The sequence below is a fragment of the Calonectris borealis genome, chromosome 1, assembly GCF_964195595.1.
Source record: "Calonectris borealis chromosome 1, bCalBor7.hap1.2, whole genome shotgun sequence".
NCBI classification, from domain to species: Eukaryota; Metazoa; Chordata; class Aves; order Procellariiformes; family Procellariidae; genus Calonectris; species Calonectris borealis.
The window spans coordinates 88,058,973-88,081,345 of NC_134312.1; the positions used below are offsets into that span (position 1 = coordinate 88,058,973).

Here is a 22,373-nt window from a genome sequence, read left to right on the forward strand (position 1 = left end):
AAGGTGAGCTTGTGAGCAAGCCTTTATTTAATGTAAAGATGAAGATATTTATTAGATACATTATAGATAGAGGCATAAACCTATCTCCCATCAGTTAGCTTGCTTGGACAGCTTTATGAACAAAGTCTAAAGAAATTAATTAGTCTGAAGCCTTGTCCTTACCTTCAGTTACTCAAAGAATATGATTAGCAAAAGATTCTTTGGGAGTCGATTTTTATATCTCTATATCTAGCTAGTGGGGGTCTTGAAAATATAAGTGTCTGTCTCCCCCATCACCGGGTAGGTTGAGAAGCTGAGATGTACTGCCTCTGTACTGCTACGGCAGGATTAATGTCATCATCTTGTGGTCTGTTGTGTTAAATAATAGGTCTAAAACAGACTCTAACCAGCCCAACTTTTATGTATACTTATATGTAATTGTATAAATGTTTTCCTATGCAGTCCCGAGAACTGTCTGTCTATTGGCGGCTTTCTCCTACCTACTTGACTGGATGCTAGCTTTTTCTGTTTTTAAAACCCACAAAGAAATGAAAGTGTTTATAAGGCGTAAGGTTTCCTTATAATTGTAGCTTGTCTGCTGTCATTTCAAGTGTATGTTGGCAATAATTATGTGGAGTTATAAAGAAGAGAGGCTCTGAAAACTTAAGTCCTGTGAATGCTTTCACTTGATTTTATTTGTGTAACTCCTTTGTGAAGTGGAGGAGCTGTATTATGACTGATTTTACTACACATTTGAGAAGCAGTTTTCTGTTGACTGTGCCAGGCAAATACATGTATTCAACAGGTAAATACTTTTATTTAACCCTCACAGAATTTGTAAAGCTAAACGTGAAAGTTATAGTCAGGATACTAAGAATTGGCTAGTGACATGAGATGTTTTGATCTGCATGGATCTTTTCAGTGTGGATTCTCAGCACTTTCAGAGATTTGATTTGGTTTCTTCTTTTGAATGAACACAATCTGAGGCTTCCCAAATCACTAGTTACCTCTCCAAATAGCTGTATTTTGTATCCATGGTTTGTGTTTCAGTATGGTGAGAGTTTCACGCTTGAGTTTGCCGGGTGCTTATCCTGATTTAAAAACAACAACAACAAAAAATCTTCCTGGTGAAGTCTTAAAAATCTTTAAAAAAAAAAAAATGAAATGAAAAAGGGTAACTTCCTATAATTTTAAGGGAGGCAGAGGTGGCTTCTTATACTAATAAACAAAGGGAGACTTATTTTAAATGTTGCAGATGTGGTGCTGAGCTCATGGAAGGAGCCCTGTAACTTTATGGTCAGTGATACAATGAAATGCTTTCAGCAATGGGATTTTTAGTTTGGAAAAACAATTCTAGATTATCGTTAGCTGTACACTTCCATGCTTGATTTTAAAGGAATCTTGAACTCTTACTTCCCAAACTCTTTAATGTTTAATTTTTAAGAAAGACATGTTTTCACAGATTTTTCTAAAGTAACTATTAATATTTTAATTTCCGTTTTTGAGCTTGTAAATGTTTTGCCTTGGTACATCCTTAGCTTTTTTAAAGATGTCTTGTAGCTGTTGTGTTGTTTAGATATCAATTATATATATATATATAAAAAAGAGTAATATGTACTCAGATTGTACAGATGTCTAAATTAGAGGGTATTAACAGTAAATTTGAGTCAGCTGAAAGTCATGGAATGAAATAGAGAGACTTTATTGTGAAACTTTTTCTACAGCTGCAGATGGTTTAAGGAGCATATGGCATCCTGCTCTGGAGGTTGCAAAAAGCTTTTAAACACAATTGGAAATGCAATATGTACAGCTACCAGCATCCAAAGAACTGCATAGCTGCTTTTAGGGTTTAGTGCTGCTGGGTAGTGGAAGAGCTTGGAAGCTTCTCTATGTGCTCTTTAACAGACAAGAGACTCCTGTGTCTGCTTTCTGAGGTCAACATTTTAATCCCTAAAATTGAGTGCCCTCCTTCTCCGGGTTTCCTATAAATAGTGAAAGGTGGTGTTTTCTGATACAGAATGGCTGACCATGCTTAGTATGTGACAATAGTTCGGCCCACTAAGGTCAAAAACCAAACTGAAACTCAATCCCAGGTAGCTGTGTTTTTTGAGCCCCCCCTTCTTCGAAGAATTTTCACTTTGGTAGATTGCTGTGAGTATAAATTTTGGGTAGTTTGCATGTTTCTTTTAAAGATTTGGTGGTCTTTAAAGATGTAAGATTCGGTGGTCTTCAAGTCAGTCTGCCCATGTCATTATTAACATGAGAAAGTTGTGTATTATACATACATTTCCCTATATAACTGAACAGCATCAAGTTGACTTTACTAATATTCTTTCATAAAATTCAATTAGACAAGCACGCTGTTAACACCTTCTTCCCTTTAAAAATAAAGCTGTTTGTGATGGTCTTTAGGAGACATGCAGATAGGATTTCCTTAACTCTAGCAACTTCGGTGTGTTCTCCAGTTCTGGCACATTTGTCTCATGAGCAGGGAATGAGTGTGGTTTTGACTGCTGAATTGAGGCCTTGACAATTGTAGCTCTCCTTAATACAGGTGTGGCATATGAGAAAAGCTCTGCTTAAGTCCAAGAGAGCAGCATTGGATTTTGGAAGCTATCATCTTTTCCAGTATACTCCTGTGCATTGAAAATGGATGTGGCCATACTGCAGGGTGTCAGGGCCAGACTTTAGCCATCCTGCTCTGGGACAAGAACGTAACGCTTATTCCTGGTTATTTGAGAGCATTTGGATGTTGACAGTTTTTCAGTATAAGAAGCAGCAGTTCATCTCATCATGAACACCTGAATCTTAATAGGTTTTCAGCCAAGCTTCATTTGGAAATGCTGCTGAGAAATGCACTGTGGTGTTTGGAATTGCCCTGCAGAAGTCTTATTGAGAGAACAAATAATAGATGTTAAAACATCTGTCAGATACCACGCTCTTAAGAGGAGTGAAGATTAACATGCAGCACTACTGATGTAGGTGCACACACCACACAGAGTTAAACATACGAACAGCAGGCTCACACTGTGCTTACTACAGATGTCTGAATGAGTGAGTGCCTGTGGGCTGAAGCTGCATGTCTTGTGGCTTTCACTCTGCTCCATTGGGAAGTCTTCACTCCTTTTGTTTTTATCCTTTTCCAACTCCAGTACTTTAGAGCACACAGCTCCCATCCCCTGACCTAACAGCTCCATTGAAGTGCATTCCAGCCCCATGATTTCATGGTACCAGGCAGAACTCCCCTGCCACGCTGCTATGCTGCCCGCTGCTTCTCACGGAGTGAACAAACAGGGAACATAAACTCTCTCCAAAGGAGCAATGTTCTCTGTATATTTTTAGTGCTAGAAATCCAGGATTCATTTAAGGGTGTTTTGTGTGGGCTTTTTTTAATATAGGCTTCTGCTAACACAATGGAATATTTCATACCACCCTATTTGCTGTAACATCTCGTGCTTTATGTTGTTAAATGGAATCAGAGGAGTTAAAGATGAAAGACTCCTAGTCAACTGGTCCCTCAGCTGGGAGCCTGTGTGGGTTTGTTCTTTGTAATGTATTTGCTAGTGCTTTACCCAGGTCCAGCCTAGCTCAGTTTTCATTATTGGATTTACGTCTTTCTGCAAATTCCATACTTAGGTTAAGTAATTGCTGAGCTTAGACTCAGTATAATACTGCTACTGTTCGTTTCTCATGTTTAACTTGATGTGTATTGCCCATATACCGAACAAACCTTTTATAAGTAGTTGTTTACCATTTGAATGTATAAGCACCATTAAAGATGCCATACTTGCTTTCACAGGTATACTCTTTACTGGATAGACAGAGAACTTTGTTATCTCTTTATATGAAGCTGCGTCCGTTTTACATTGTACTTGGGTGTTTTCTTTCCAACGTGTAGTGTGTCACCAGATGCTAACTTACGTAGTGTTACAATAAACCTGTCTTTAATCATTGTTACCCTTCAAATATTTGGAGTTAGTACAGAATTTGAATGTATAGTGTATGTTGAAACACTGATATCTTGTATTTTCTTGGTGAAAAATGTTCTCGAACTACCTACTTAAATTTCTCTATTGCATTTGTACCATCTATTTGAGTGTGTGAGTCTCAAATTAGGGGACATAATTTTGCCAATACATCAGATATGTTCATAGTGACTTAATCTGCAGTGATCTGGGAAGGGGAAAAGGCAGATAATGAACATGTCATGGGAAGCATATGAAGCAGGGACTGCGGCTGCAAGGGAATGGAGTCTGCGTAACTTGGGGACCGACAAGCTTTGTAGGCAGAACTATTCTCCACCGGCTCCGGGTGCAAGCTCTTTTTGGGTAAGGTGTTGGCACGTGAGCTGATCTGTGCTGACTGCACAGAGATTCCCGCTTTCTGGTATAACAGTTACCCCAGGGGGTAGAGCTGTTTCTGCACTGAAGTAGTACTAGCTTCAGGGTCCCAGGGAAAACAAGGAATAACATCAGGAGACATTTCAGGTGATGCTGTCTTTGTCTAAACTGCAGTTGAAAGATGTGCAAGTTTCTGCACCATACTTTACCATGGTCATCCTAACATACTTTATTTGATGCACATCCATGGTGGATTTCTAGAACATCGTAAAGTTTCTCAGCTATTCTAACAGTGCAGGTAGGAAACATATTTTATATAAAGTCACTGGAGTCAAGACAGTAATAGCTTCCTTACCATATGGCATACTCTGTGCCTCCTTACTGTCTTGATAATCCATACAAGAGCTCTTCTGGGAAGCAGGAGGTGGGGAAGCACAAGTGGAGGAAGGAAAGAATACAGGAACATGGGAGGGATGAAACTATCTGATAAGAAAATAGAGAGTAGGCTGTAAGAAGCTATAGCCTGTGTAGAAAAGTGTGGTTAAACATGCATCTAAATGGGCAGTGGAAAGCAGGAAGCACTGTGGGGAGAAATAATATTGGGAAGGAGCATCAGGGTTTGAACCGAGTGAGGGGAAACAGGGAGATGAGAAGAGGAAATGTGCTCTGACAAACAACCAGCTGTTCTGGGATCCCTGTAGCGACAGGACACCATCTTAGTGATCATCTATTTATAGCCTTGTTTTCTTCTTGAGCTCTTATTCTCTTGGTGAAGAGCAGGAACATGGGAAGCAAAAGACAAATGTTATGCCTGTGAAGTACCTGTTGCATTGCCTAGCAACTGCTCTATGCCCTTAATAATAGAAGTACAGCTCTGAAGCCTAGTGAATCCCAAGTTTCTACAAAACTTCATTTAATTTATGTATGTTGGGATTCTGTATGCCTCTTTCTCTAGGTGAGTACCTGGCCCTTTTCAGTGTTAACAAAAAGCTGGCTGCAGTCCTTGGGCCAGGTAGTAGCTTAGTGGGAGGTGAGGGGCTTCTGCGAGTGGTGATGAATGCTCTGATGTAGGTTCCTAGAAAAACAAGGGATCAAATGGCAAACAAAGAATTGAATAGCATAATTCCTTTTTTGTGTAATGGAGAAAAGAGGCATGGGTGGTCAAGAACTGGAGCACAAGAACTGAAAGTTAGAATTGCTGTTGGAGGAAATGGTGTGCTTTTCATTGCAGTGACTACCTTGCAGCTCCTGTGCTGGAGGTATTCCAAGAGCACTTAGAAACTGACTCAAGAATATACCTAGAAGTATATCAAGGAGATATTTGGGATGGGGTGAGGGGGTTACCACCTGGACTTAAATGTGTAGATATTTATGTGAGCAGGAGGAATTAGCATGCTGCTAGCCCAAACCTGCTTCTTACCTGTCAGTGCAAACACTTAAACGTTGAATAAGAAAATTGTCTTGATCTGAAAAACAGGCTTACTTTGAAAGCAAAGAGAATTTTTCAGCAAATTTTGAAGGAAATGGGCTAGGCTTTTCTGAACTATAGATCATGTTTAAAAAAAAAAAGTCCACTTGGAAACACTTTCTCATTAATTTCTCTTGAGTTTGAGTCAAAATTAATTAAGTCAATTTGAAGTCCTTTTTTTTAATAGTTAAAAATAATGGTACTTGGCCTTGACTTTTACTGCCGTTTTTTGTGGTTTCATAGTTGTATGACTTTTTTTTTTTTTCCTCCCCCATACATTTGTAAGAGATTCACGAAAATGGACTACATCAGTAAATGAATTCTCTCTACTTTGTTATACTTTTTTTTGGTTTTTTGTTTTTGTTTTTGTTTTTTTTGTTATACTTTGTTATAGATGTTGCTTATAAAATTCAGCAAGAAAAAATCATGCAGCCAGAGGCATAATGAAATTGATGTTCCTGCCGCACAACAGAGTCTGAGGGTTTGTATTGTGCAGCTTTGTGACTGGGACTCCTGCTGAGGTTGATGGGACCCTCATTTGTAAGTCGAGCAGCCTTGCATGCTCTTACAACTTGGCACATAACAAGCATTTTCACATAAAACATTGCTGAGTTACTTTCTGGATATGATGGAATTCTTTGGAAAGGTCGGGGAGGTAATTGATCATACGCTGACAGCTTGGGGCAGTGAGAAAATGGTCAGATGGAGAGCTGGGATGCGGGAAAACAAACTTTCCAAGATGGTAACTGTCACTTAGCCAAGCTATACATTAAGCTTTTTAGTCTTTGCTTACAACCTCAGCGTCTTAATCATTTTTTGCTGCTTCTCTGTGAAACTCTTCAGATGTTGACATTTTACTGCTACAGATGCATCCACAGTATTCCAGGTGTGATCTTGAGCTATAGCAGTATTTATTTGTAGAGCCCTCTTAGAAACTCTACTGCTGCCAAGATGGGTAGTTTCAGAACTTTGATAATCTCTTTCATTATTCTTTGACCTTTGGGTCAAGGACTAGGTTTCTTTCAGGAACTGCTCAAAATGCTCTTTGCAGCTAGAAAAATAAGACTTCGATGTTCATGGGAGTTAAAATGGCAATCTACTTGGATATTGCATATGTTTACAACAAAAATGTTTTAATTTCTGTACACTGTGGTCCTAAGTTTCTGTATCAGAGTGGATAATGTACTGAAGAGAAACATACAGCTTCGGCGCAAAAAAGGATGAAAGAATCTACCACTTGGTTTCTGAGATCTAGTTTTCACTGATCTTGTTTACAGCTATGTTTGTTTGATACGCAGTCTGACAGCTTAAAATTATGCTAGTTATCAGTCTTTCTGCAGTAAGATAGAGTATTTTGACTGACTTACTGCAATTATTTTTAGTCAATCCTGAGGTAATTTATACATTAATGCACTGACAGGAGGAGAGAAGAGACAGGCATAAGTGAGGCTTTATTAATTACTTTAAAATATAAAAGAATCTGACAAAAAAATGCATATGTTAATTTTACCGATGCTTTGTAACAGAATATGGTCGTGGATCGGATTTTCTCTGGTATTCAGCCAACTGGGATGCCTCATCTGGGCAACTACCTTGGAGCCATTCAGAACTGGGTGAATCTGCAGGAAGAGTGCAGCTCAGTGCTGTATAGCATTATGGACATGCACTCTCTCACCATGCCCAAGGAGCCAGCTGTCCTGCGCCAGAACATACTGGACACCACTGCTGCCATCCTTGCCTGCGGTATTGACCCAAAGAAGTGTTTCCTGTTCCGACAATCGCTGGTTAGTGCTCCTCTTACGTTAAGATTTGTTTCTCATTAAGTGGCTTTCCAGACACATTAATGAATGAGCATAGCATTACTGAACTCCTTTATCATCTTTATGTCGGTGGTCCTAGAAAATGTTAGCAATGTTGGATTTCAAAGTTATCCCTTGCTGCTGTTTTGAAGTGGCTGAAATCATGATTGAGAAGTTCATTTTGCTATAACCTCCTCTTCATATGCACCTTTTTCCACCTGATCTGATAATTTGTATGTGAAATATTTGCTGCTTCTCCTGCCCACACCAAGGGGTACGGGGCTTACCTTCCCAACTTGGCAGCCTAGTCTATCGCATGCTGCGTTTTCCTGGAACACAACTTAGTTTCTTGCCTGATTAGCTTTCTGTAACTGTCTCTAAACTGGCAAACTTCTGCAATTTCCCACAGAGGCAGATATGTCATAGCTTCTGCTCTTGTGAAGACATCTTTAAATGGATGTCCGACTTGCAACAGAACTGCGAAGGTGATGTGCACAGGGTCTGAATTTTATCAGTGCGAGATGAAATCATGGTATTACATCCCTCCGTTGAACATGGTTCTTTACAGGCAGAGTTTCCTGTGGTTGTCAAACTGCAAATGACAATCATAGCTCCATATCCCTGGTGGATATTGAAATGATGAAGACAGATACACTTCCTGCTTCACTTTTCTTCTGTATTAAAGAACTAATCTAAATAGATTAGCTCAGAATTCTAGTGGAGATACATTTAAATTAATTTATCCTTTGTTCAAATATGTTATTCCTTTTAAATAAGTCAGCAGCTTGGGTTTTAGTTTGGCTGTACTCTGACTTAACTTAATTCACATTGAGGCTGACATTAGCTGGAATAAGGTGAGTTACAAGCCAGTGACGCAGTAAAAATCAGTCTGGAGGGTTTTTTTTCCTTGTTTTCAAGCAACTGAACGATTCAGTTGATTACAACACAGGATCAGTGACTAGGTACGCAGAGAGGACTCTTCAGCCTAGAAGAGAGATGATTTGCAGGTTATGGCTAGAGAGGAATAAAGTAAAGGTTTATAAAACTGCAACTGAAATGAAGAAAATAGATAGGGAACAACTGTTTTACCCACTGAAGAACATAAACTAACAGGTATCAAAATAAGTTAATACCTGGTAGATTCAGCGCAAGTAAAACAATGCTGCATTTCATGAAGTCCACAATTAGGCTACAGAACTCATTGGCACAGGATATAACGCATGCTGAAATGTGTATGAATTCAGAAAAGGGCTCGACAAATTAATCTGAAAAATCTGTTGAGGACTGTTATATACCTGAGGTGCCACCTCTGCAGGAAGTGCTGCAACCACAGTTGGGAGAGTATCTATGCTTTTTTGTACTTACGCTCTTTTCTGTTGGTTCCTGTCAGAGGTGGATATTTGACCTGTTCCAGTGTTGCTTTTCTTATGTTCTTATGAGTCTAAAAGCTAAAGTACTGCTGTTCCAGGTCTTGCTAAAGCCAACACGGAGACTTCCCTTGAAGCCAGCAGATTATCAGTGAGAATCTTACATTGCAGTCAGCCACGGAAAGCATGTTATATCTTTCACAATATAATATTGCAGAGATTGAGTCTTTGAGTCCCCAAAGAGAAAGTATCGGACTCAAGAAATGAAGGACTGGTAAACAACCAATGAAAACTTTAGCTAGCTAGACTTGAAAAATGTTCAGCTTAATCAAACAAAAGTTTCCACCAAAGATGATTCTGGTTTATGTTACAGTCGTTAGCCTGGCCTCTGTTAAGTAGACTACCTTTTATCTTAATTTTTCTGGGTGTCCTTATCTGTCCAGATCTAAAGGTTGTTCTTCTTATTCAATCTAAACCATTAAGTATTTGCTTTCTGTGAGCAGTGTCTGATGTCTTGAACCATATTCTTACTAATACTTATCACACATGTATCAGTACAACTTTCAGAAGTGGCTGATTCTAGCAGATTTTTGTAAGCTCATTGTCACACTGCAAGCAGGACTATTACAGTTGTTTGTGAATTCAGCCTGTTTCAGTAAGGGTTCACGCTGAAGTGGTTTGTTGACTTCCCAAAAACAAGTCTATTCAAGCTGTATGTAGTAGTCAGATATACCCAGAGATGCACTATGGTCTGTTACAATTGCATTGGCAGGACCAGACGTTTCTCTGGAAGCAATTAAAAGGAATATCTGCATGTAGCTCTTGATGCGACGAAAGGAGACAGGAACCTTGCTAATGTGATTATTGTTTTAATATGATAATGAAATTGTACGTTATGGAATGTCATAATATTGAGATGATTGTTCCCAAAAGCAAAGGTGTAAGATGGATTGCAGCTATTGCTAATCAAGAAAGTTTATTGCTTGATTTTGGAATGGTAATTGCTCAGTTCTCAAAAAAGGAGCTGGCCTCTCCTTTTCGGCCACTGTAGCAGTCTCCAAGGGTGGTCTAAAAGTCACCAGTTTGTTTACAAATATTTGGCTGAGGTGTAAAGCAAAGTGACAAAAGCCGACTGTATACTGAAATAGGTTGTACTTCCAGAGGTCATCAGGAAAGCAGTGAAAATCCAGCTGCAAATAGAGAACTGGTTTAGGTATTTGGTTATGGGCAAAGTAGCTTTCTCTTTTCAATACCAGATCAAACTGATAAGAGAGTTCTCAGTAGATTAACGTGCTACAATTATTGCTGTATTTTCAGTTCTGTCTTGAAAATTACCAAATCTATAGATCACAGAAGTGCTACTGCAGTTACTTCTGATTAACACTTCTGTTCATTTTTTTTAAACAAACATCATGCGATGAAATTATTATGAAATAAAAACTTTTGGTTTTAATCACCAAAACCAGCTACAACTAACGGCTTATAGCACCCTGATTCTGTAGCAGTATATAGCAGAACGAAATTCTTGCACTGCAAAAGTATGCTAGTAATGATAAGCTCCCATTAAGGGAATTGTTCATGCAGTCACTATTGTAAATGCTCCTGTGTCCTCTTACTTCCTCTGGGTTAACTTGGGCAAGAATGGTCTAGAGTTGCTGAAGGGGGGGGGGGTGTTTGTTTGTTTATTTGTTTGGCTTACTCTTTCTGTTCTTTCTTTCTGTTGCTTCTTGTATTGCTTCTCTGGAATATGTTTGCCATATGTGAAAAAAATATTGATTACTTTGTTTCTCGAAAGGCATGTGCATTTGGTAAGGGTTTCACTGTCAGTAGGCTTTTATTTACAGCAGGGTTTATGCAGATCTCTAATCCAGAGCTATCTGAAATACCTGCCTCCAGAGTTTTCCCACATTTTATCATCCTTTCCAATACAGATAAGAGACAAAATGCTGAACAATATTAATCACAGATTGACTGCTGGGAAAAAGTGTGGTGAGAACAGATACCTCTCATGTTTACACTAGATCCAAAAGGTGCTGCTACGATAAGGATACAGGTAAAGTTGTCTTGGAGTCCCAGAACTGATTTCAGTGCAAGTAAAATGAAATAAAAGTGAGAGGAATTTTGCATAGGCTGATTTTTATTGTATTGCTTAGAGGGTATATGGCCTCTGTTCTTATGTATCAGGTATACAGCTAAGTTACCTATAAATGGAAAGTGCTAGTTTGATGAAAATTAGGTTTGTATGCTTCAGAATCTACTATTTGTAAATTACAGGTTTTTTATAACATATATAAACAAAAAGTTAATGGCCAGCTGTATATGTGGTCTCCATACATAGCAGTTCACCAAATACCTCCCACACTTACATTACCATATACAAACTTGAACTCCAGCTTAGGGAAGTAGTGGCTACAAAGAGCAAGTGATGATAACTTGAAAATACTTAGAAGCAAGAAGGATGATGATGAATATTTAGGGTAGTATTTGGAACTGCATTGTCTGTAAAGGGTTATAAACAAGCACATTTAATTAGAGTATCTAGGAAAACACAATTGTGGAATATGTTGGATACCAGAAGAGCCTCCCAGTGAGAGAAGCTGATGAATTAAATTTTCTTAAGTAGGAATACAAGTCATAGAAGTGTGACAATTTCTGTAAGAATAAAAATAATTCCATATTTCAAAATTACGCATTTTATTTGGAGCACAGCTGCAAGATGTATGAAACGCTCTTTGCTCGTAGAGAAAATAATGTCAAGATACGCTTTGAGTGGCTGCCTTTGCCTACCAGGCATAAAAGAGAAGTTACAGAATAATGACTTATACAACATATCCTGAGAATACTAGAAGAAAGAGCAAATATATTCCTTAAATTGTACCATAACTGATAAAAGCTGTAACAGTCGTCTTTCATAAAACTTAGAATGTTTTATTAAAAACAAAAAGGACTATGGGGGGGAAATAAGGAAGACAGTAAGAATCTGCACACATGGTAAGCTTATATGGTATAAACCATTTTCTCTGATTCCTGGTGGGTACAATACACATTTCAGTTCTTACCCATAACCATCTTGTTTCTCATCTGCTTCCCAGTCAAAACAATTTTAGAAACTGCTGTTGCTTTTATGTGGTCTCAGGCTGTTCTTCCTGTCCACCTACCTATCGTAGTAGACACATGCGAAACGTCCCAAGAGAAACTAAAATTCCATCAGAGTTGATTCAGCAGGCAGTGGTTGATATGCTGCACTAACACTTCTCTGAGGAGTCCTGTGAGTTTCTGGACAATGTAACGTTCAGTTTCTGGGCGGAAAATTGCAGTTTTCAGCCTTCTGGATGGGGTGATTTATTTTTTGAGTATAATCAGCTGCAGTATTCTTGCAGTGTGCAAGCAAATTGAAGCAGTAACTCTGGGAGGTGGGAATTTGCCAATTTGTTTTAGCCTTAACTCCAAAAGCCAAAATACAACAATTTAAATGTGTGCACTAACTGTTTCACTGCTATTATTTTCCAGAAATATCCAGCTGCTTTGTTTTGTGGGCAGAGTTTGAATGGATTCACGCTACTTTGTGTCCAATTTTCAGAGAGGCTTAAAAGCTTCCATTGCATCATAGCTTATAAATTCATTTAAGTACATTAATTTAGCATGGTCCATTAAAAACTTCCTGTCATAAGAGGAAGTATGTGACTATTTAATTTAGAAAATTATTCTGCTTCTCTCATCCCTCTGTTTCCTCCCCCATAGGACAGGGCTAGACATAACTAGAGCTCAGTGGGAAGAAAAGTCATGGTTCAGTAGGATTTCTTTTTTTTTTTCTTTCTTCCTTAATTTACCTGGTTTATTTCTTACTATTGTGTAGCTGTTATATGTTCCTCTCTCCACCAATCTTCTGGATGCACCAAGCTAATTACTGAAATAGTATTGTGGGTTAGACTAGGAGAATGTTTCTGAAAATAAGTTCATTTCATAATGAATGAAGGGAGGGAAAAGGGTGCCTGGGCCAAATTAATGTGCTCTATCTGGGTTTATAACCAGTATAACCTGATTTCAGTAGGGGTATTCTTGGTCAGGCTCTTTGGAAAGGAGAGACAGATCTTATTTCTGTAAGTTTTAGCCAAATATAAGCAAGGATAGGTTATTAAATTGTTCAAAGGTAATAGTGATAGCTGTAAATACTGATAGATTTACCAGTGACAGCTAGATAACCACTCCCCAATTCAATACATTGCTTAAGATGTTCTTTAAATCAGATGTTGCCTTTGTAACCGTGAACATATTCTGCCTACACTTGAATTATTTCTTTGAACAGGAATTTGGGATACCATGTCAAATTTTCTGTCATAAAAGTGTCTCCCTGGGTGTTCAGTTGCTGTGTGCATTTGATTCAAGAGCAGTCTAATTTTTCTTGTTTATGGCCCCGTTATTCTCTCTAGCTGTATAATATAGAGCTGCATTACCAAGTATATTGAACATATTGTTTGCAACCTCAGGTATTAATAAAATCTTACCTCTTATTCATGAAAAATAAATGTGAGCAGCACTTTCTTCTAAAAGGCCTCTTAAATTTTTTGGAAGCACTAACTGGTGCTTCTAGGAGAGACAAAAATCCTAAAAAAATGTTTCATTTCTTTTGAAATTTAGGACACTTTCCCTCCTCTGTTCAGGTTTCTTTTAGTACACAGCTCTCCAAATTACCTCCCCAGACCTGTTTGTTTGTCCTTTACATTGTCAAAATCAAATCTTTGAAATTTATTGCCCATTTAAAATGTAGCCCTTAATGAGGTTACACTGCTGAGGGGAAGCTGTTTCCACATAACAGTCATGCAGCAAATTTGCAGTCCCTTACAGAGAAGGGCTATAGGTTGCAACTTGAGGAAATCCATCTTGAAAATGAAACACTGCATCTCTTTTTGCACTTCAGCTGCCGACACACAACTTTGTATAATAAACCTCAGAAAGCTGAGTTCTAGTGTTGCTGATTTGCCTGCTTTCAGATCTGCTCACAGTATCCGTGCCTTTCCCTCTGTTATTGTTCTTGAATCTCATTGCTTGCTGTCCTCCTCAGCTGTATGTCTCAGCATGAGAAGTCATCTAGAATTACTTGGACTAAAAGTAGCTATTGGTTTTCCATGTATATATCATCAACTGTGGCTGTGGCCAGGGAATAGCAGCAATAACTTGGTAGGGAATAGCTGGGATCAAGGACAAAGTAATAGATCTGCAGGGTGAAGCCGTGAGGTTGTACTTCAGCGTATAAAGCCCCAGAGATGATCCAAGTGTACAGTGTGATCTGAGTCAAATGGCAAAGTCTAATGTCAAATGGCCGCATAAGTGAACAATTAAGAAGCTATTTGTCTGTAAAGAGGGAGGAGCAGAGCACTCAGCCAGGTGAAGAAACAGAGATGTTTGTGCCTTCTAGATAACTGCTCATTATCATTTGGAAGTGCTCACCTCTGTTAAATAAGTGTGCTTAAAAAAAAAATAAATAAAAGGAATCTGACTATGCAGACTCAGGCTTGTCGAGCCACAAGGAAGGAATGTAAGTAGTTTGTTCTAGAAATAACTCTCTGATTAGTGATCAGTAAGCCAGGCTGCTTAATGCAATGGAAATTGAAGGAGGAAATGTGTCGCTGGTAGTAGCAGAGAGATGACCATCTCGACCCTTTGAGAAATGTTGATGGTTTTTACAGACTTGTAACAAATTAGAAAGGAAAACTGTGTTAAAGTGAGAGAGAGCACAGAGTAGGAAAAAAGAGAGAACCTTGATGTATTTACTGAGAAAAGCAAAGGGTATGATTTGGGCTGTCTGAAAAGAGGGGTTCACTATATGGATCTGGTTAAGCTTTTTTGGTGAAAACTGCTAAGTGGAAAATCGTTGGCTTAGTAAGGGGAACAATAAATAGAAGACTTACAAGACTGTTAGTCCTCCAAATATTTTCAGCCAAGCTGCAAGAAATATTTCCTGAGAAAATAATGTTTATATTGAAAACAGGCTATTATATTCTTTCAGGACACAAAAGTAGCTGGAGTTGACATGAAGGATTTAATGGATTAGATAGCTGTTTTTCAGAGTTACCAATGATTGTGACATTCTTGGAAGTTGATTTGACATATAGTTCAGGAACTGTCACTGGTTGTGAGTTTTATTTGTTGGAGATGTAATTCTGTTTTTCTGCGTTTTGTAGTATTTTTATACTGGGGTATTTGGGGGAGAGAGCACTGCTGAGAAACTGATGTCTTCATTGGAGAAGAGCTGAGCTTATTATTATCTGTTCTCTTTCAGGAAGGTGGGGCGTTCCTGAAGTATGTTATAGCTCCAGAAGGTACTTCTGTTGACAGATTTTAAAATACAGACCAAACTAAGTTCTTTACTGGTTCAAGTATACACAGAATAACCTTAATTGATTGGAACTGTATGTACTTTCATTTCCTAGAGTCGTAGTTAGATTTTGCATTAACTCCTTTAAAAAAAAAAAAAAAAAAAAAAGGCAAGCAAAAGACCTCTCTAACAGTTCTACTCTCTTTAATGAAAATTGCGTGAAAAGTGATGCTTCTTTGACAAAGGTCTTCCTTGTGATGGCATGATAAATGCTACCTAACAGAATGGGAAGCAACTGGAAATCATTTGACAGATTGATACAAAGATGAGATATCTTTTCTCTGTTTCATTTCATTGTTTGAATTTACTGGAGGGATTGCCTCTCTCCATAATAGTATGGGGAAATAAAAATCCTTGTGGGTGAAGATACCAGAATCTAACAGAAAATCTGTTACTGGGATTGTACTACTGACCCACTGATCAAGATGATGATAGTGATCAGGAGATGTTAAGTGAGATGAGAGAAGCTGCAAATTTAGTAGAGGGAGCAATAGTATTACACTTCAACTATCCACATCTAGCCTTTATCAGGATGAGACATACAGGTAAAATTTTTGAATGCAATAAACTATGCTTCCTAGTTTTACAATCTGTTAGAAATTATGCCATTCTACATTTGCTTTTGGGTGGTGTGCAGGACCTAATTCAGGATGTTTTAGTGGAGGGCTCTCAGTAGTAGCAACCTCAATATAGCAGTTCTTTAGCATTGTGGCTGGAGAAAGCAGACCAAATAAAGTGGGTGAATGTTCTTTTCAGGAAAGGGAGCGAGGTGAAAATGAAGTCTAATTGTCAGCAATGAATAAACAAAAAGGAAGAAAGCTACAACTATCCTGGAGGTCGTGTTTTAAAAAAACATATGTATTTTAAAAAAAAAAAAAAAAAACCAAAACCAAAAAAAACCCAAACACAACAAAACCAACAGTTAAATGTGTGACACCACCCATGAATAAAACATTGGTCCAGCAAATCCCTTTCCATGGTTCCATAAGTTAGGATGCAATCATAGGAAAAGATTAGATTTTCAGAAGGGAAAACTTGCCCAAATTAGAAAACCAAGAAAGCATATAAAATTGGCAAGTCCCCTTTTTTTAAAACAAAAAATTAAGGGGGCACCCTGCAGAGGATTCTTAAGCTGGTAACTAAGTGGTCTGGCATCAAAAACAGGAGGTCATTTAGGGGATCAGTGAGTGCAAAGTACAGGAGACACTCAGGGTTGATAAGGCCCTAAGAGCAAGGCTCAGTTCTTGATATTGGACTTTGCTGCCGAAGGTATTGGGAAGGTTGCCACTTTATGCATTTTGTAGCAGCAGATCAGAAGAGCTAAGTCAGTTTATTGTAAATTTACAGAAACTAGTAGGTGAAGATAGACAGTTTAGACACCAGCTGGCATTCAGCTGGGAGTCTGAAAAAAACTCAGATGTGAAATGGCAGAACTGGTGGCCAAAGTGTGCAGTCTGCCATGTGCCAGAGGAATACGAGATTGAAGTCATGTTGGCAGTACACAAGCAGAGCTCTAAATGGGACCCCAGAAAATACAAACTGATGATTTTGACTTTCGTCTTACCAGGATTGGTAGAGTCTTCAACAAAGAATAGTATGCTGAGTGCATGAATAAACAGTCTCTTTGGAGAGTCACTATGGTTTCTTTAAAGGGAAAGCCTGTTTCACTAAACTACTGGAATCTATGAGGGTGTCAATAAACATGTGGGTAAAGGGCATCCCAGGAACATAATGTATTTGAATTTTTTGAAAAGCCTTTGACAAGGTTCTATATCAATTCTTATTTTAAAAACAAAAAATGTTTTGGAGGAAATGTTCATTACTAGTCTTGCAGCTGGCTAGAGGTTGAAAGCCAAATAGGGTATAGTGATCACTTTTTTTTGAATGGCACAGTCAGTAGTCGTGTCCCTCAGGGATTCATGCTGGGAGCAATTCTGGTCAACATCTTCATTCACGACCTGAAGAAGGCAGTGAACAGAAGTCTGTGGGCAATGCTAAGTTCTTTTGGGTAGTCAAATGCTGTGCCAAAGAAAGGAACTCCAAAAGGACTCGTAAAAGAGAGTGAGTAGGCAAATTAGTGGTAGAAGAGCTTTAAATGCAAAATAAAGCATCTAGGTAAAAGTAATCTAAACCTTTTTTACACAGTATTGAGCTGAGTCACAAAGCAGGAAAAAAGTCTTGGGAGTCATCATTGGCAGTTCTCTGAAATCATTGGCTCAGCACAAGTAATTTTCAGAAGGCCAACAATATGTTGGCATCACCATATCACTGGGAAGGGTATTGAGAACAAGACAGAGGTGATGTTTTGTCACTATACAAAACCTTAGTGTGCCCGTATCTTGAACATTGGGAAGAGCTTTAGTGTCTGCATCTCAAGAAGGAAGTAGTGAATTAGAGATGATAAAAAGAAGGGGAATTAATGCTACAGGGGATAGAGTAGCTGCCTTAAAAGGAAAAATGTGGAAGTCTGGGATGCTTCAATTCGAAGAGGAGAAGGCTGAGGTGTAGATGCAATCAAAGATTACAAAATCAGAAAAGCACTGGATAAACTGAATGTGGAATTGTTCACCAAATTGTGCAGTACAAGAAACAGGTGGCATTCAAAACTAGTAAACAAAGAGTTCAGTGGATAAATGAAAGTACTTTACACATCAGGTTTGAACCTCTGGAGCTTGTTGCTGCATGTGGTTGTGAAGTGGGCAGTATCAGCAGGTTCAGAAAGGGATTAGGCACATTCATGGGGAACATGGATACTAACAGGACTGGGCCAGGGATGATACCTTCTGATATTCCCTAGTAAAACAATTATGGATGCTGGAGAAGTATGAGAGGAAGATACTATAGGAAGCCATAGGCTCATACGCTCGCTCTAAATGCCATCTCTTGTTGCCACTCCTGGAAACAGAGTGCTAGGCTACAGCTATCTCTATTGTGATTCAGTACAATATTATTTCTTACATTCTTATGTTTTGGTTGTTTAATGAAGACATTTGCTCAGAATTTTAAATGGACTTGGGGCAAGAGGCTGAGTTTTTCAAGAATGGCTTCTCCTAGTTGTGATCCATTGGTATTGCTCAGTTCCAGAAAGGAAGAGTAGACTGGGCCTTTATTTTACTGGTATCATATACATCTTCACTTCTTCCAGTTTCTTTGTATCCAAAGTTATCCAATCAAAGTGATGGAGTATTGTAGCTTAACGAGTAACCACATTTGAGCTGACGAACAGTGACCGACCAAATGCAGCAATTACCTGCCCCTCTTGCCAAGTAAAACACAGTAGCTTAAACCATGATTTAGTCTGACAAATGATTTGTGGTTTAAACCTAGTACCTCCTGGTTCACAGACCAACATACAGTCAGTTACTGCAATTTGCGTGATGAATGTTAACTCATTAGGCTCCAGTACTGAATTTTTTTCCAACTGAAATCTCTACCCTTCTGTGCACTTTTTTATATTTTCTCCCCCTTTTATCAGGCTTTTTCTTCACAGTATTCAGCACTTTAACCTTACTTAGGAAAGGACTGTGTGTGTTTGAGGATTAGAAGTGAGTATAACTTGCTAGGACCCAGACGGCAGATTCAACTCAACAAATGCTGTTTAGATCACTTGGTGTTTTGGTAACTGATGTAATGTCAAAGCCACTGATGCAATGAAACACACGTGCAGTCTTGGCTGTGGAAGCAACATCTGACAGAGCTGGATCAATGACTGCATAGCTTTTAAAGGGAGTCCTTGTCAACACAAGTGCAACAGAGCACCATCTCCTCTCCATCCGTGACTAGAAGAAAGGAATGAGAAACCACTTTGAACCAGATGGTGATTCCTTCTAAATGGAATAGGGATTTTGAGCTTAGTATTTTCTATAAAGTTCAGTTTATGCTTTGCGTAGAATCATAGAATCATTCAGGTTGGAAAAGACCTTTAAGATCATCAAGTCCAACCGTTAACTTAACACTGCCAAGTCCACCACTAAACCATGTCCCTAAGCACCACATCTACATGTCTTTTAAATACCTCCAGGGATGGTGACTCAACCACTTCCCTGGGCAGCCTATTTCAATGCTTGATAACCCTTTCAGTGAAGAAATTTTTCCTAACATCCAATTTAAACCTCCCCTGGCACAACTTGAGGCCATTTCCTCTCCTCCTATCACTTGTTACTTGGGAAAAGAGACGGACACCCACCTTGCTCCAGCCTCCTTTCAGGTGGTTGTGGAGAGTGATAAGGTCTCCCCTCAGCCTCCTTTCCTCCAGGCTAAACAGCCCCAGTTCCCTCAGCCGCTCCTCATAAGACTTGTGCTCTAGACTCTTCACCAGCTTCCTTGCCCTTCTCTGGACACGCTCCAGCACCTCCATGTCCTTCTTGTAGTGCGGGGCCCAAAACTGCACACAGTATTCGAGGTGCAGCCTCACGAGTGCCGAGTACAGGGGGACAATCACTTCCCTAGTCCTGCTGGCCACACTATTTCTAATACAAACCAGGATGCTGTTGGCCTTCTTGGCCACCTGGGCACACTGCTGGCTCATGTTCAGCCACCTGTTGACCAACACCCCCAGGTGCTTTTCCTCTGGGCAGCTTTCCAGCCACTCTTCCCCAAGCCTGTAGCGTTGCATGGGGTTGTTGTGACCCAAGTGCAGGACCCCAGGGCACTTGGCCTTGTTGAACCTCATACCACTGGCCTCGGCCCATCGATCCAGCCTGTCCAGATCCCTGTGTAGAGCCTTCCTACCCTCAAGTAGATCAACACTCCCACCCAACTTGGTGTCATCTGCAAACTTACTGAGGGAGCACTCGATCCCCTCATCCAGATCATTGATAAAGATATCAAGTGTATCTTGCAGAAGTACCTTTGGTGCATCCTGCTGCACTTTGTCTTCTGCAGAAGATTGCAGGTCAAATAAGCATGAGGAAATTAAAAGAAAAAAAGCCTGTGGGAAAGGCAGAAAGAAGGGAAAGAGAATCAACCTGGAATATTTCATATCTCTAACCGCTGAGCTGTTGTCTTGAGGTCAGATACCTCTATACAACATTGACAACCAAATTAGTCTAATGACTGTTAGCTAGCAAATGACTACATTTAATATGTGACAACAAAGGAATTGCCATTAACAATGCTAGTAATTCTTACTTGTTAACAAACGCTTTTTACTGCCTTCCATCTGGGTTGTTATATCATGTTGCAAGCATGAAGCTTTGAACATCTTTGAGACAGTTAGCGCGCTCTTAAACATCCAAACCTGCCAATATTGAAAAGAATAAATCAAACATGTAAGCAAAGGAGCAGAGCATAGATCACCTTTTCCTTTTGATGATTATCGTATATATAGCTAACTAACAACAGACAAAATGACAGGAAAGAAATTAAAGAACAGCATATGCACCAGCAATGCTTGCCTCTTTTATTAATCCTAAAATGAATATTTGAAATGCAAAACCTGAAGGGTGTGTATAAAGAAACTAAACATGGATTCATCCAATAGAGGTTGTTGCACAACACATTTCTTGTCTCTGCCTGTGGAAAGTCTTCCTCTTAGCATGAGGGGGCAATCACTCTGTCTGATGTCTTTCTGAAACTATGAAAATTCCACTATCACCGCAGTCTCCCTAGAATGTTAAATTAAGAGTTTGTTGTATGAGCTTAGATGGGATCTTCTTTCCTCTCTCATCTTTTCAGACCACCCTTGCAGCAAAAGGTACGTGGAGGCCTGATCCTTCTCTTTCACCTTCAGATCAGTATTAGTTTTGATAGGATTACAGAACTGAATTAAGCCACAATTCAGGCCATACTGTAGTTCGACTTCAGCTATTATCCCTGTTTTGCAGACAGGTCAGGGTCATTAAGACCTGTTGGTGCACCCAAAGCCCTGACAAGCCTCATCTGGACCCTCCATCCATGCACCTTCTGCCCAGTGTCCCAGGAGCTCCAGTTAAGCTCAAGCTCAGGCCCCCAGTCTTCACCTGAGCTACATCACAGTGTACCTGTGCTCAACCCTGTCCCTGCTGCCCCGATTTGCTCACTGGGCTTCCTGGATTGACCTCAGATGTGACTAATTACCTTGCTATGTCTGATGATCACCAGACTGTCACCGTTACCACCCCTGCGCTGGTTAAATACTGCAGGATGTTGTCCTGGTCAGGGAGGTAACTGTTCCTGCCTGGCTTCTGGCTGTCTGCAGCCACAGCCTTGTGGAGCAACCCAGCTCTTCTTGTTCCCTTGCCGTTAGCTCAGGCTTCTGGAAGGACCCGCAGTTATTACGCTGCCAGACATGCTGCAGTGTAATGTAACTCAGGCAAGGACTAGGGGAAGTCTGGCCTGAGCTTAAATGGGGCTCCTGGGGCCATGGGCAGAGGGTATGGGTGGAGGGCTCAGGTGAGGCTGGTGAGGACAATTAAGGGAAATTAGTGCATTCAGGGCCCTGATGCAGAAGAAATGAAGCTTGGGTAACTTATTGGCACCGGAAATGAGAAAGACAAAGAGGTTTTGTAACTATTAATGTATTATTGCAAAGTGTGTGGAGGCTGTGGCACAGTGGCCAGCAGTTGGTTAGTTTACACGTGCGTTCAACTATGTTATTGCTAAAGCATTTTCTTTCTTTTTTAGAATATGACTGCATAGGATCAAGAACCTTGCTATGCTGCTTGAGTGTAGTGCATTCAATCCATGCGGTGTCCATTCGCTTGTCATTTGACCTTACTGAAAAAATAATAGACAAAAATAAATGGTTTTCTGATCTCTGATACTATTTATCTATATTGATTTTGAGAAAATATGCATGTAAATGCAGAAGATTAAAATAGATTCTGACTTTGTACTTCTAGGTTCCTGAGCACGCAGAACTTGCCTGGATTCTTGGGTGCTTAACTAATGTGCCACGTCTGCTACGCTTGCCCCAATGGAAGGTATGGAGAGTTTCATAAGTTGAAAGGAGATGTATGAGAATTCAGTAGAGCTGCTGTCCTTGAAATACTTGTTATCTGTGAAGTACCAACTGTAGCTTGGTTATCTTTGCTTTAGGTGTAAGTAATTCTCTAGTCCTATGGT

The 22,373-nt window shown here is 39.5% G+C and overlaps 1 protein-coding gene across 5 annotated transcripts in view; it reads left to right on the plus strand.

The window, feature by feature from the left end:
• The window catches only part of WARS2 (tryptophanyl tRNA synthetase 2, mitochondrial), a 51,596-nt gene that overhangs the window by 15,476 nt on the left and 13,747 nt on the right, over positions 1-22,373 (plus strand). For 3 of the 5 annotated variants that reach the window (XM_075165825.1, XM_075165851.1, XM_075165843.1), the window contains exons 2-3: positions 7,314-7,571; positions 22,151-22,231. In XM_075165825.1, coding sequence (XP_075021926.1) covers positions 7,314-7,571; positions 22,151-22,231 — 339 coding nt within the window. Of the gene's footprint in view, positions 1-4,838; positions 6,328-7,313; positions 7,572-22,150; positions 22,232-22,373 lie in introns of those variants that run through there. The other 2 variants (XM_075165835.1, XM_075165861.1) reach the window with 2 other exon arrangements.